Below are 16,290 nucleotides of genomic sequence, written 5' to 3'. Positions count from 1 at the left end.
TATAGTAAAAGGTCTAGTGAGTGAGCGGGAGTTATGTCTTCTGCTTCCTAATGTCACTCCTATAGCCTAAACCAGAGGATTTCCACCTGTTACTAAGTATGAAAAATGAACTAGGGCTGTGCGATATGACCAAAATCTCATATCCCGATATAAGACTTCTATCGTCCCGATAATGATATAAATCACCAAAATTTTACATTTTCTGTAAATTCTGTGAATCTCGGGCAGCTCGACTTGCGTGAAATGTTTCCAGCTGGGCGTCGTGTACCTGGAGTCAAGTGTTTTAACCGATGCATGAAACGAAACATTTTTAGACACACGTTGTAAAGGCCGCCGTTTCTTTGTATTTATTACACAGGGTGCTGCGGGGAAAAGCCTGTTCTAACCTTTGAGTCTAAGGTTTATTTTTTAGCACCTGACGGCTCTTTTTTGCTATTCATCGGTAAATATTCTGCATAATCTTTCACGTGATTCATTTTATTTTGAAAAGTCTCAACAGGATCTTGAGCTTTATTGTGAAAGGTTTATGTGGAACATAAACAAGCGGACACGCGGTGGTTTTACCGTCTTTGTTGCTAACACAACGCATAAAAACAGGCGCTTGTCCGTTGGTAGTGTGGTTATATTAAATATAAGAGAAAGAGAGAACTTTAAGAAATTAATGTAACCACTACAGTGACCATCAAAATGATGAAAAAATATTGCTGTAAACAGTTTATTTTGCGACACCACGAAACAAACGTTAGCAGAAAATGAAACGATAGATGTTTTTATATTGTCATCCGATATCGAACAGCGCTAAAATGAACTATGCTTTGTTCTGGATCTAATTCTCCATAAATGGTCTGGAGTTCATTTGCAAAAATGTCTCAGAATTAACACGTTCCAGGTTTGAATATCTCTGACAAATTATCTGCCAGTTCATTCAGGAGTCATCGTGATATTTCACTAACAAAAGAAAAATAGCACAATAAAGTTGTGACTGTGACATTCTTAGTCTGGAAAAAATTTCTGAATATCTGTTGTTCATCTTCTGGTAACTAATAGCAGTCGTCCTAAAGTGTGAACCATGCGACTGACATACACCGATTAGGGCTGAAGCAGTATCCTACTTTCAAATCTTTGCGTTCCACTGTTACAACCCCCGCTTCTGATTTTAGTCACCACTTTGCGGCTCCAAATTCAAAAAAAGACATGTAACTCTAGGCTTAGAAGATTTGAAGTCCAATAAGGGTCTAGGAAGCTTTATCTTAGTTGGCGAGAAAAAGACTGTCCTTACCTTTGTGGAAGCAGCAGTTTTCATCAGAGCAATGAGAAATCAATGCAGTAATATGTTTATGAAGATCTGTAAATGATTATTGGTGGTTATAAGAGATGGACATTTCATTGAGGGGAAAAACTACTCACTCTTGTTTCTAGAGTCTGTTTAGTGGAGGCTTTAATTTGTGTGCTGTCTGCTGTTGGCACTATATGGTGCTGTCGATATTCAAAATGTGGTGGTGAGGGGATTTGGAGGCTACTGAGCAACTGTATCTTCTGTTATTGGTGGAAAAAGAGAAGAAGAGCAGGCTGTAAGATCTGCTTTCTTATTTTGAGTAGCACATTTGTTCACAGTTGCTCCTTCACACCCACACATTGCTTTGTTCCTATGATACAATTATATTTTACAGAGCATCTTTTTAGTTGCTAACCAGAGATTTGTCCGGAGTTCACACCTTTTCCACAATATCTTCCTCCGTGTGTTTAGCAGCTTTTCGTTTCTACGGCACATGTTCTGTCACAAAGCCTGCAAATGAACTGAGAGGGTTTTGTTTGTTTCTAATATTGCTAGTCCCAAACTATGGGAGATTTGGTTCATTCTTGACTTCTGGTAGACTAATCTGGTCTTTCTCCTGACACACACCTGTTGTGTATTAAATTCACATGCCTATAAGTATTGTAAAAATATAATATCACAGTTTCATGAGCTCTTCTTGTGTTTGGGTCCATTGTTTCACTGTTAGGTGCCAAAATAATAAACTTGTATCTGTTTTCTTTATTTGTGCTTCCCAGCTTGCTTAATAATTGATTATTTTTACATGACCCTTCCTTCGTCTTTACTTTTCATACTTCTCTTATCTTGGTGTCCTGCTGAGTAACTGAGATTACATGTGAACTGTTAAATATTATATTTAATTTTAGCTGTTACAAAGTACCTAATTTATTCAGTCTTGTTTCAACTTTTGAGATTTAAAGAGCAAGTATTTCCACTTTAAGGTTTTTGGTTGTCACAAGAAGCCACTCATCAGGACATCATGCCTCCAATGCAGTTAATGGGATTCGGATCAAAGTCTCTTTAAAAATTCCTAAAATGTCACTTCCTACATCAAGGAGAATGACAGCAGAGACGTTGTCATCAAAGGTGTCTTCAGTCATGAAAGGTGCTTTCAATAATGAAGAAGCAATTGGTCCATTGGCAGTTGCTAAGCAACTGCATCGGCATTACACTTGTAAGTCAAGGAGCGCCTGTAGGGAGATCCAAAGGGAGAGACATGCAGGGACATTATTGCATGTGGGAGAAATGTGGGATTTACTAATGTATGCAGTGAAATGCGCTTCATTTACTGCTTTATTACAGATATTGATAGGGTCACGATAGTGGAGCAAATCAACAGTCGAGGGGCTTTAGAGCCATTGCTTAGGTTTTCCATCATTTACAGGGACATGATGCAAGGTCTGCTTTCTCTTTGTGGCTCAGTCGAGTCCACATGAAAGTTGAGCAAATGATTTGCCCGGTTACTTTTTCTGTGAGTGAGAAGTACACAACAGAAGTGGTCGTATTTCTGTACTGAATGAGAATAGGGCATAAGGGTAGAATAGCCTGAACAATATATTAACTAAACTATAATTTAACAACTTGTGGCTGTGCAGTAATCTAGTAATCATGTTACAGTAGCTGCACTGTAATTTGGCACACTGGGACCATCATCATACACCAACAGTTTAACTTTGCTACTTGGAAAGTAGAAAAGTTGTTTTGTTTTTTTCAGGGGGGGTGTAAGTAATCTAATTGTGTATTTCCCCAGAAAATATAATTAAGCCTGAGGCAAATGTCTCACTGCAATTATTCTGAGTGGGCACCAGTTCCTTTAAGCATAAAAAGCAAATGTGTGAAAGCACTAATGGATTTTTGCATCAGACTTTACAACTGGCAAAAAGGAAAGATTTGAAAGAGAACTGAGGAAAAAATATTCCTCTGTTCTCGTGAAGTGTTGTAATTATCGGTGTGTGGAACGGCTGGAATTAAAGCCTGCATACTTCTTTTGCTTCAAGTTCCAGCCATTGTATACAGGGTTTGGGGAGGCCCTTTTATCAGAAAGATTACCCCTCTCCATTGTGAAAATAGATTTACCTGCACTGATTACTTTCCATTCCCCGTTCTTTCTTTCTTGCGCCGCCTCCTGTTGATTGTTACAGAAAAAGGGGAAAGTCTTGTACTTCGCTCACTGTGTGGGGGATAAAATGGACAACAGAAGCCTGTAAACATGCTGTGTAACCTTTACTGACCTTTGCAATCCTATTCTGTGTGTGCATACCAATACAAGGGATTGCTGCCATGCCCTACTACACATATCTGACACAGGAATGCACTTAGACCAACACCTTAGCATATAACTGTTCTGGGTATGCCACACAAAACTAAATATCAGAATTATATGAATTGACAAAATACAAAGGAATACGAATTGCATGTAATGAATCAAGACAAGTTAAAGTGATTACATGTGTGATTTGCCGTGTTGCTTTTTTTATTTTATTTCATTTTTGAGATGATGGAAAGGAAAGTAAAACTGAATAAAAAGTATTATTTTTAAGATGACAATTTGGGAAGCGGAACAAAAATTTCTCATGGTAGAAATGTGGAAAAACTGATTCTTTAGTCACACACTGCAGCTACTGGTAAATTAAAGTTTTCTCCTTTGCCTAAAATATATATTAGATACATTTATTGCTATTATGTGTCTGTCTAAGACACAAGTTGTTTACAAAACTACAAAGCTTCATAAATTAAAAGGTTGGTATGCTTCCTGATTTGTGTCATACAGTTGTTCTATATTTTATTGCTGAGGTGTGTTGAAGTGCTTTGGCATGTGTGAGTGTTAACAATGTGTTTGTACGTTGTAAGTGGTTCTGTGCAGCTTAGCTTGCCAGTGTGACCTTGAAAAAACCAACTGTAGTAGTTTTATAACTCAGATTCTGCCTTGTCAGCTTAACTGTGATGATATACTTCCCAGTGGGTGGAAAGCTGAATACTTTGAGCTGTCTCCTGTTGGTACAAATTGTTTTCCTTTCCTGTGGACAAGGCTCTCTGTTAAAGATTCTGTCTTTGTAATTGCTCTCATCGGACTTCTCCAGAGAGCTGCCCTGTAGAGAAGCCATCAATTTTCGGACGGGCCGTTCCATCGTGTACATGTGTGCATATCTCTTTGCTTCCAGTTTAATCACTGTGGAGGTTACGTTATTGAGTCCGTGATGATGACTTTTGATTTGCCTACTGGTTGCCCATCGAGTCTGCAGCCACTTCTCATTAATGCTGATCAATAGGACTGCTGCAGTGTAACCTCCTGTCACAGTCCATAGCCAGCAAGGGCAAGAAATGAATTACATGTTTGTTTGTTTTTTGCCACTGGCATTTACATCCACTCTTGTGGACAGTAAGTGATGTCTGCAAGATAATTAACACATGTATGTGTGCAGGGGCGTCGTGGGGGAAGTGGTGACTTTAACTACCAAGGGTTAATTTCAGCTGAAGTGGAGTTGCAATGAAGAGTTTGATTGTGTTTGATTTTTTTGTTTTGTTATTTCTACACAATTAGCAATAACTAAACTGCCTGAATAAATTGAGACAAAAAAAAAGCTTTCATTCCACTTTCACCTGTTACAAATTACAGATTGACCCCCACTTGACTCTCCTTTACACCATAGCTAATTTATTCTATCTAGGTGACTGCTAATGCGCTCCGTGTCCAAAAAGAAACTAAAGAGAGGAGACTGTTAACATTTAAAAAAAAAAAAAAAAAAAGCACGTGTTAAACATTGAGCCACTGCCAGATGTAACAATATAGTTCTCAAAATGGTCCAGCACAACTTAATACCATAATTTTATGTAATACTTAATCATCTAGTATCTGCAAGAATATCAGACCGACATATATGACATCTTTTGTGTTTTATGAGCTCAAAGGAACACTAACACGAAATCTCCATTTTATGTCCTATTTATAAAACTAATTCAATCCAGTGCTTTTTAAAATACTGTTATTCTGCCTACTCCCACCAAGAGCTGTAATTTTACTGTTATAGCTTCATAAACATATATTTTTGGAGATTTAATTGAACTTTCACATTTATTAATTATAGGTCGATTGCCTTGACCTGTGGCCTGTGACTTGCTTTAGTGCCAAAAACATTGAAAACTGTATTGGGCTATAAAGCAGGTTAATATATTAACCTGTATCAATCCTGTATGCTTTACTCTGTGATGAAGCATACATGCAGTGACGATGTGATAAAGACTACAGTATATCCAGATATTAAGGTTGAATTCTAAGGACGCATCATAGGTTGTTCATATACCGTATATGAACAGTTCATTGGGGGCTACCCTAATGAACCCTACAGATTACTGCATACAGTGGTTGGCTTAATTAATTAAAATGTAAAAAAAATAAAAATAAAACAAGGAGAAAGAAAGGGGGTTCACATAGACTGCTTATGTGCAGGGCCCAGAGTTCTGTGCTACGCCCCTGTGTGCGCGCGTGTGAGTCTATATGTGTGTCACTATTAGATGCTGTGATTCTCTAAGCAGCCACCTGCGTCTGTTGGGCTCTCAGCAGATACAGGGGGCAGCTGGCTCCTGCTTCCAGTCTGACTTAAGAGGAAGGTTTTATGGCTTGCCTGTATTTGTTACACCCGGATTACGTAATTGTGTTGCATAAGTCACATCCTCAAGGGAATTATTTGTAGATTGGTTGATGCCTATTCCTGCCCCATGTGATAGCGATGTCGTCTTCAGACAGAGGCGTAAAATGATGACGGGAGAACTCCACTGATGTTTATTATATAAATGGTCTAGGGAAAAACAAAATTAAATCCATCCTCTTTCATTCCTCTTTCAGTCCTACTTATTAAGTAGTAATTCATATTATTTTATCTCCTCTAACGACACCATCCATGTGTCTCCTTTTTTATTTTCGTGTCAGGTGTGCACCATGGCATCTAAACCTCCTGCTCCTCTAATGAAGAAGCACAGTCAGACGGACTTGATAAGCCGTCTGAAGAGCCGGAAGATCCTTGGAGTCGGTGGCGAGGACGACGATGGCGAAGTGCACCGCTCAAAGGTCAGATTACATCATATAAACATATTCCAGCGAGTTTGACTCAATCTAAGCGCTAATGTACAGTCAAATGGCTTGTGCATTAGTGCAACAAGCAGCTTGGTTAGAAATGAGTGCATTAGTTAACTATCACCAGTTAAACTACTGGAAAAGCAAAATGACTTTCCACCACAAATGTGTTTACTAGCCCTGAGAAGAGCTATGGATTCTTTTTAAAAGCCACAGTGGGCTGCTAATTGGCTCATCACTCTCTTCGTGTCCCATTGTCTGCATTTGCTCTTTATGGATCAGTAAATCTAGATCACGTAATCCAACAAGCTCTGGCAGCTCCACTGAGATGTGGCTTGGTCCCTTGAGAGACTTCCTGCCTCTTGCATCTCATATGTATTCTCTTTCTGCCTCCCATGCATTAGCACATCAGTATAGACGGTGCATACCAAAACACAACAGCACACAATCAGATATATGTTAGGAGACAGAGTATCATATTTGAATATCAAGTTCCACAGTTGCACACTGACAATAATTTATTCCATTTCACTGAGCTCAGATTTCAAGATTTCAGATTATTATTATACATTTTTGTCATTATCAGACCTCATTACAGTGAGCATAGGCATAGCAGATTGTTCCTCACTGAAATATTCATTAACATGCAAGTGTGAAAAAGGGACAGAACAGAAGGGAGCAGGCATACGGTGGTGGCTGATAGTTCGTGATGTGATGTCAGCCCCCTTTTTCTCAGCTCTCCTGAGTGTTTGTTTTCTCTCTCAATGTTTTAGCACGGAGCCTAACCCTGACATCTGCCACTCAGAAACCTTTCCAGGACGGTATGATAAAGACAGAAACGAATGTGGCAGTTGCTCCTCTCTCTTGAGTCTTGGGGTTGCATATTCACTGTAATGGCTGAACCAACAACAGGGTATACAAACCACAGTAAAACAACAGTTTGGTTAATGGAATCTACTGTACGTGCTGTTTTGAAAAAATGTGTTTCCCTGTTTAACTTCGACATTGAACTAAATTAGAATTTAATTGTTACTGTGACAGTATAATTGTTCACTTATTCTACTCCATTGTGCTTACTCTTGTTGTTCCATTTATCCTTGCCATACATAGTTTTTTTTTTTTTTTTATATATAGAGGAAACAGTTGACTCCATCCCGGTGGTTTAAGTAAACAATGGAAGGAAGTGCTCCTGCACTCTGTTCACTGTGCCTTCCTGCTTCTTCTACTACTTAGAGATAAGAATACTCTTCCTCTTTAAGGGACAGAAAGACAGTAGTGCATTACTGCAATGCTTTATCTAGGTGCTACTGTGCAAAAAGATAATGCCTCACCTGGCTGCACCATTACTGACAGCTTGTTTAATTCAGTGATCCTGTATTTAAGTGGTAATGGGATGTTGCAACTGACAGATACTGATATTTCAGAGCACTGCTACTCTAGTTGGTATTAGCTGAATATTTTTCATCCTCTATGGCTGAAAAGCTGCTCATTGTTTACTAAATAGCTGAAGGAGTGATTGATGACAACTCAAGGCCACAACAGCTGCACTATAGCTTCTCTCTGCACAAACAACATTGTGTATTTCTTTTCCTGTTTCTCCCTCTTTCCACTCAACTGCCTTCTGCAATATTCTGCCCTAAGCCACCATGGTACCATCAATTGATGCTCAGTTTTCAGAGTATGAATATTTCTCATGCCAGTCATGAATATTTATGTGTTCTTGTCAAAAACGGCCCCTAAAACCAAAGGCACAGGAAGGGTGATTCACCTGGTTATGTGACCACAGCTGGCACAGATGGATTCGTGTACAGGTGCTTCAGTTGCACTGCAATGAGGGATGTACATGTCTACCCCTAAATTAAAGACTGCAGCAGACATTGGGAATTTAAGAATCTTAAAAAGAAAAATCCCCTTCCCCCATCTTACTTCAAGCACATGAAGTCTTTGTTTTCCTTTCTGCTGCTTTTGAACACGGGTTCTCTAAAGCTACTTAACAAGTTCAGGGCCATCAGTCCTTCTGTTTGTGTATACATCAAAGATTGATGCAAATGCACACACATGAATCACTACCCTTATATATTTTGTTTAAACGTGGTGTGTTTTTTTTATCTGCATCTAAAGTCATTGCCATGATGAGGTTATTTTTATATGCCAAATTACTGTGTATTACAAATAAATGTCTGGTTGCAAATTACATATTTAACTTAGGAAACTCTTCAAACAAACACAACAGGTATAGTTTTTTGACAGAAGTGCTCAAAATGGTGACATTTGAAATTCACGTCATGATGTGAATTTCACAGAAAGTCAACAGACACGTTTATAGTTGCATCTCGGCCCCGAGGGCAAAAAGGAAAAGTCATGTTTAATGATATCCTGGAAAAAGCTCTCTCCAGCTGCAGTGAAATTGGGTCTTGCTGATATTGTTATATTACATAATAAGTATGATGTAATGCATCAACTCTTTGAAATACACTTTCTTTTGAAAATGGTCCAGATATTGCACTTATTACCATGCACCTTGTGGGAGATGGCAGAAGGTAAAAGCCAGTGAAAACCCATTTTTTGATATGACATCGATCATTGTTTCGTTCACATTAAGTTTTCACAGGCTTATCAAACAGAAAGCTATTCCGTGTTCCTTGTAAACACTCGTAGCCAGAAAATGATTCATCTTCTCTTCTTTAGAGCTCTTTTGCTTCTGTGTATTTTTAGTTCTGTGTGATGCTACATCTGGCTCCAGCACCGGAACCCTTTGAGGGAAGAGAATGTTTTATGATGAAGGGAAATCATTCATGTTAAGGATATGATGGAACCTGAAGGGTTTTAGATGAAGGAATTCAACTTCACAGCCAGCCAACAGTTGTAATTTCTCTGTGGGTTCCTGTCCATTCAGGCAGAAAACTTGGTTTGTTTATTAATTTATTTTCACTCTCTGTGGTTATCTGGGACAGTTTGTTTTCCTTCCTGCTCATGAGCCTGACCCTGAATCTGTTAACAACATTTCTGGGCTTGTTTCTCCTGTTTATTCTTACAGGAAAAAAATTACTACGAATCCACATTCTGTAAACACATAACACTAATGTAGTGCATTGAAAAGCAATTACCTTGGTTTGTAAAAGCACAAATTATTTATTTCAATCTAACCAACAGTCTGAACAATGCAGTATAGAATTACAATGAATCCTGAAAGAAATACATGTTTTCACTTTTTTCTTTGATTAAATTTGAACTATTAGCTTCCTTTCATATTTTTTCATATAGTTACTGTTCCAAAGGTGTATGCTAATATTAAATGTGGTCAGGCCTTCAGATAATAAGGTCAGCATATGTGCAAGTAATCCCTCTGAGCCATGAGATGAGGCTTCAGCCTGCTGTAAATGCTTTCAGATGTGTTTTTTATGCTCTAAGATTTTTGTGATCTCTTTATGATAAAAATGATCTTGTGAGGCACATACGAGCAGAAGCACATACAACACCCCATCAGAAGAAGGGGTGGGTGAACAGAGATGTTGCCGTATAGATAAATAGGCCTTCTTAAAACAGCACTACAGCAATTTAAAATAAATGAAGTCGGACATGAGCATAATGGGTCCCTTTTAAGTGATTAATTGATTGTCAGATGTGTGTAGCATGCTAATGAATTAGTTTTAAATTCCAATAACTCTTGGGTCCTTTGAGTTTGAAAATATAGTTGCTGCTTATTAGGATTCCAGGGTCTACTCTCATCTGTAATAAGAGATGCTTATCCTATCAGATATTGTATATCTTCTGAATATTGCTGTGTGATAAGATCAGTTTGCATGGCATTTCATGAAATATTTACTGCTATCTGTCCTTGTAGTCGGCTTGAATGAACACTTGGTCATTAAGAAATGGCACGTCACACTTAGTTTTCAGTTTGTCAGACATTTTTCCCACTAACGATTTCAGGCTTCCAGGATTATAAATTGATTATTATGTGCTGCTACTGTTGCCAGCAGTCATTTGTTGCAGATGATGCTTTTCTTGTGGCATTGACATGGTAGTCAGTTATTCGTCTAGAATTCCCTAAAAGATATTATGACATACAGTGAGTCTTAAGGAGGCGATTAAAAAGGCGAGAACATTTACAGTCTCTAATTAACATTAAGAGATGCTTCTCTAACACTCAGCCGCTCTGTTCCTTTCTCTTGAACACTCTGTTTTGTGTGCTTCTCTCCATTAACTACTTTAAATACACCTCCAGAGTGCTCTTTCTTCCTGGTTATGTGGGGTTTTGCTGAAGGTGATCATAACATGTATTTGTTATGATGACATGATTGTGATTGCATTTACCTTCTCATCACTCATTTCCTGTTTCTTTTGTCTTGCCTCGTTTGCTGATAGATCAGTCAGATGCTCGGAAATGAGATGAAGTTTGCAGTGCGAGAGCCTTTCGGGCTGAGGTGAGATTTCAGCTGCTCAGTTACTCAACATCACAACAGTCACAGTTAACACAGCAGACTGTGTAAGGTCATCCGTGCATCATTGCTAGTCTTGCAAAGTCTACAATCTGTAATTTTCACAGGATGGGTGTAGCATTTCATATTTCTCTCTTTTTAGGGTGTGGATACTCATCTCTGCAGTGGGTTTCACAGCTATGGCTCTGATGGTAAGATGTTTTGCACTGATAAATTTCAAAGTCTTTTCATTTTCAAATGTAAGGCAGAAAGAAATGTATCTTTTTAGAAGTGTGAAAACCACGTTATGCAAACGCAGCGCTGAGTTACTGTAGGTTCTGTTCCAAGATATCAGTGAGGGACATCTGGGGAAACAGCTCCGCCTTTGTTAACCTCACCATCTACATTCACATTATCCTCCAGGGCATTCCCTGTGATACTAGCTCAAAAATAGGGAGACTTTGGGAAGCACACAGTGCTGTTTTGCTGATATGACAAAGCTATGTTGTGCTTTTTCCTTTTTTTACCCTACACAGGCTCTGGTGTTTCCCAACCAACTATATGAGGTCGTTTTTGAGGAGGAGCTCTCCACTACTAACATCTCTGTTCGCCTTTATGGAGGAGCATTGCTCAGTAAGTCCAAAGTTTTATGAAAGCTGTGCAGCTAATTCATTCATAAAGGTATTTATGCTACTGAGTGTGAATATACTTGCATGAACAAGTGCATTGACCGTGCAGCACTGATGCAGACACGATGCTTTAATATTTATTTATTTACATGCTAAAAATATACACTGCCTCACTGCACTGCACTGCCTCTTGTGTTTACAGCTTCTAATGTATTCATTTTGAGTCAAACACTTCAAGCACTCATTCAGATACTGTAGAAAGAGCTCTCTTCTTGCATTCAGATACTGTATAAAGGGATCTCTTCTTCCTCCAAAATCCTTCCTTCAGGCTGCAAATGGTGGCTCTATAATTCAAGTTCTGTTTCTCTATGAGGTAAAAGGCTAGTTCTCCAGAACGGCCACAGTCACCTCCTTTTTGCAGCTTTATATATAAGATTTGGATCCAGTTGGTACACGGTGGCAGAACAGTAAGTTTGTGTGTGCGAATGAGGTGCCCTGGAACTAAAAGAGGAGGCAGTGTATTACTCTACATTCATATTTTGCAGTTTTCTCTTTTGCAGTGACTTAAAAATGTTTGTTTTTTTTAATGTCACTTCATCAACGAGACAAAGTGCCATTTTTGCTCAGCTCCCACCTCACGCATAGCATACAACGTGTCTGAGATGCGAGCAATTATTTTAATGGGTTTTGACTTGAGACAGAGCTGTCAGTCGGGTGATCACAGGGTTTGTAATGGGAGATGGGAGAATATGCAAAGGACAGACAGAGAGAGTGAGAAGGCTTAATGTTTAAGTACAATTTGTGAGGTTGTCATTTTAATTTAGTTTACTAAATCAGTCAAAATGCTAGCACCTAAACTTCATATAGGCATTCAATAACATGAATACTAAGGGAAAGACTTAATACTATGTTTTATGCATATCTTGATAAATCAAAAATGTAAAATCTGAACAAATCCCAGCTAAACCACTACAAGAACACATGAATGAACCAGCTTGACCTTGAACTGGCTTCTTCATTATAAATGTCATTCACACTGTGGGGATTAGCAAAAGAGGGTGATGGCCTATCAGACTAGGTGCAGTAAGGGGGCGGATGATGGGGTCTCATCTGCTGCACAGATGGAACCAGGCAGGGAGAGGATACAGTCCATCAGCCCTCCCACCTTTCAGCCTACCCCTTCTTGTTTCCATAGCCTCACTGTTCTCTGCAGGTGGGAGTGAAATTCAGGAAAATGAACAGGAAGAAGAGCAGGCACTGAAATGATTGCACGCAAGCCCGTCATCACAGACAGAGAGTCAGAGCTGAATCAACAGGCCCCGTTAGCAACATGTGCACATGGTGTCAAGATTCTTGTAGTTTTATTAGTGGAAATTCTCTCGGACATGTAGGAGTCTTCCTTCCCGAGCTTGCTCTTATTTTCTGTTTTCATTCCCATGCCCCTGAACCTATAAATTCCCTATTTTTTCATTCTTTTCCAGGCCTGTCCCTCATCATGTGGAACGGACTCTACACAGCAGAAAAGGTCATCATCCAGTGGACTCTACTCAGTGAGGCTTGCTACTTTGCTGTGCAGTTTTTAGGTGAGTTTTCCAACACAGATTACAAGTTATCTTCATCTTGTTTTGTTTCATCCTTTTCTGCCTCATGCAGAAAAAGGATGGCTACTTTTGTCCATGTGGGAGTGTTTGCAGAAAGAAAAATGTGCAGGTAGTGCCCTCTTGTGTTCAGTGTGAGGTGTCACATCCTTGTATTTCAAATTTAGACACATTTTTATTTAAATCTTAAAACGGTACTTTTAAGCTCTTATGTACAATGAAGCATTGTGTGTATGGGTATAAATGGTGCTGTTTTTGTGTGTGTGTTTTTTCATAGTTGGCATAAGTGTCAATTTTCATGTTGCTCTCTTTCATAGCTGCTCAGGTAATTAATACTTTATGAAAAACAAGCAGGGAGTTTGCATATACGCACTGTCTTTATCAAAAATTTACTGATAATTGTGCTGATCATGCTTTTTTTCAGAGGCTATTGTTGTTTATTATCATTTAATATCTAATTTAAGTAAATTTCTATTTGTGGTTTCAGTGACGTCCATCACTTTAGTGGAGATCGGCATCCTTCCCAATGCCGCCATGCTGCTTCTCCTCAGTCGAGTACTCTTCTTGCTGGTCACCATGGCTTACTACTACCACCTGGGCCGTAAGCCAAAGAAGATCTGAGCTGACTGTGTGATAACTTCCAGGGTGGGGACAGTTAAGCACAGATCACAAATGCGGGGCCAGAAGGTTTGGATTATGATTTGATTGGGGCTCGGAGCATTACTTTGCCAATCAATGCCCCCTGCCCCCTTCCACAGGACCTAGCCTAATGTAACCCCCAGTATTTAACAGATGGGTACAGTCTCATATTCCAGACTCTGCAACAAGAACAAGAAACCTCATAGTGAAAGTAAACTACTTTCACTGGGGCTGTGAGGTCCAATCCTGTATTCCTTTGATTTGTAATATTAATTAACATTACAGAGTAGTTCTAAACACCTGAATCTATTGTTCATGTACAGCTCATGATTTCCCGACTCAGTATTTTGTGTCTGATAAGAAGTTGCATCGACGCCGTTTCTGAATCACACTCGAGGACCAAAAGTTTGTGCTGTCATTTGTTTGTTGTTTTGATGCTGTTGACGTTAAATCACACTATGTACTCTAATAACTGAGCTTGTGCATGCTTTCTGACGGCTTTCCAGTGAACACTCAAAATACACAATCCAAGGTTTAAGATTCGGAAAAAGCCAAATGAGTGACGATGAAATCTGTTCTAAACTGATAGCTTTCACACTGAAAAAAACAGTTAAAGTTCAGTGTTTACTCTCAGTTATGGCCATTAATAATATTCAGATCTAAATACTTTTCAGGGACTTATTATTATTCCTTGAGTGGACTATTTTGGACTATATTTTCACTACTGACATTAATACATGCAATGTTGATGAACACGTGAAGTTACTCATACAAGAGGAGCAGAGTAGTTCTCTCTTTGCTGTGTGTGCACTACAAGATGGGACTCTTTATCCCAAGTAACATTCAGACTACCTTAAAGCTAGTGTTACAAGACAACCACATCAGTGTGCAGGTAAACAAATCTGAGCTGGCTGTACTTTGGTGATGTAGCACAGTTTTCTTTTTTTATATACACCATATCGTTAGTCTTGCCTTAAAACTACTTAAAAGAACAGTCATCTACACTGCATCCTGCTCCCTGTACATATGTAAATAAAATTATTTACTATTCTGTGCTGTTCTTGTGAACCAAACAGGGAACTTTTTCAGTATTGGGTAAAATGATTTTCAATTCTAATCCTCCACCTAATTATGGCGTGTCTTATTTTGTACCTATTTAAGTGACATTTGTGTTTTGACATCATGCATGCGATGTAATCCACCGAAAGATCTATAATCCATAAAACTTTGTAGCAAGTTTCCACAAACAGAAGACAGCAAAGCAGTAAATGGCTGAATGAACCAAAATGGCAAAAAAAACAAACCCTAAAAATGAAAAGCTGATTGATAAGACAGTTATACTGTATGTGCTTTAAAACAAATATATCATATATTTGACAGTTTTCACCCGTTGCTGAGTACATTTCTACTTCCAAATCCTCAGCATGCCCTCAGGTACATCATAACTCAGCTTGGTTTTGAAGCGGTGCCAGCAATCCAGTTTGTTGACTCAGCAGCACCTAAAACCTGATAGAGACACTCCCAAATACAGGCGACTCATTTGTAAGCTCGAATTTTAAAAAAAGGGAGCATACTGTAGGTCTTCAAAGGTGGTCTGTATTGTTACAAAAGACCACACTGAGTCCTGCCCTAGAAGGGAGTGACCCGTGATTGTGGGTTTGCAGTCCAGTGCTGAAGGCACATGTGCTCGTTACTTGGGGCGAACTTTTAGTTCAGATAGGGAACGCGAAACACGGGTGAGGTCTCCTGTACCCCTGAAAAGTAGTAATTATCCTTTTTGCCAGGGTTTAATTAGATGTAGCTCTCCCGCGTGACGTTCTGTTCCTCAACCTGAAATGCTCTGTCCTGGCTAGCACGATAATTATGGCGTGTAAGAGAAATGCCATTCCATTTCCCTCAATACTGCGAGGCCTCAAATCATCAGCCTTACGAAAATGTTCAAAGCTCTACAAAGCAGGTTATTTTTGAAGTGATGGGCAGGCAGGAGGAGGACGGCAAAGACATGGCTCTTTCATCTTCTGGTTCTCTGACATAAATTAGCCAAAACATTCACAAGCAGCCAGTGTTCTTTGAGTTTGAAGACATGGCAAGTTGAGCTATTTATTCCCTCCTTCACCCATCATGCGTTATACTGTTGTGAATAGCATTCCTTACTCTGTTTCAAGTTGTAGCATTGTTTTATATGTATTTATGTGGTATATTGTACCTCAAAAATGCATTGCTATTGATTTTGCATTACAAAGTGTGAAATAAAGAACACCATTGTTTATTTTGAAGACTTGACAATGTATCCAGTCACCTTGTTTTTTGCTGTCCTTGCAATATATGTATAGGGCTGTAAATATACCGTATGTCTTAAATCACAAAGGGAAAGGTTTGGGGGGTTTTCTTAGCAATGGACTATTGCAGTTATTTAACAAAAGTATCCTCACATTTCCTGTTATTAAATCTAATGGCAGATCAACTTCAAATATACCTGCCTACCTAACGCCCAGCAGATAGGGAGCGACTTCTGCGCACAGGTAATGCTAGGGTGCAGTCTCTACACATCCCATTCACTTGTCTGACACCGCCTTTTAGACCCTTCAGCAAAACATCCCGTTCAACTTGGCCAAAC

At 39.1% G+C, this 16,290-nt stretch overlaps 1 protein-coding gene across 1 annotated transcript in view; it reads left to right on the top strand.

Annotated features, from left to right (window-relative positions):
• Positions 1-15,956, top strand: part of tp53i11b (tumor protein p53 inducible protein 11b) — a 44,257-nt gene extending 28,301 nt beyond the window's left edge. The window contains exons 2-7 of the mRNA XM_026175705.1: positions 6,243-6,380; positions 10,755-10,813; positions 10,971-11,019; positions 11,344-11,440; positions 12,918-13,019; positions 13,522-15,956. Of these exons, the coding sequence (XP_026031490.1) occupies positions 6,252-6,380; positions 10,755-10,813; positions 10,971-11,019; positions 11,344-11,440; positions 12,918-13,019; positions 13,522-13,655 (570 nt within the window). The 5' untranslated portion in view covers positions 6,243-6,251 and the 3' untranslated portion in view covers positions 13,656-15,956. The remainder of the gene's footprint in view (positions 1-6,242; positions 6,381-10,754; positions 10,814-10,970; positions 11,020-11,343; positions 11,441-12,917; positions 13,020-13,521) is intronic.
• Positions 15,957-16,290: the final 334 nt, after the last annotated feature.

Source organism: Astatotilapia calliptera, chromosome 7 (genome assembly GCF_900246225.1).
Source record: "Astatotilapia calliptera chromosome 7, fAstCal1.2, whole genome shotgun sequence".
In the NCBI taxonomy this organism is placed as follows: Eukaryota; Metazoa; Chordata; class Actinopteri; order Cichliformes; family Cichlidae; genus Astatotilapia; species Astatotilapia calliptera.
Note: the sequence above shows the minus strand (reverse complement) of the source record. Positions and strands in the feature narration are given on the sequence as shown.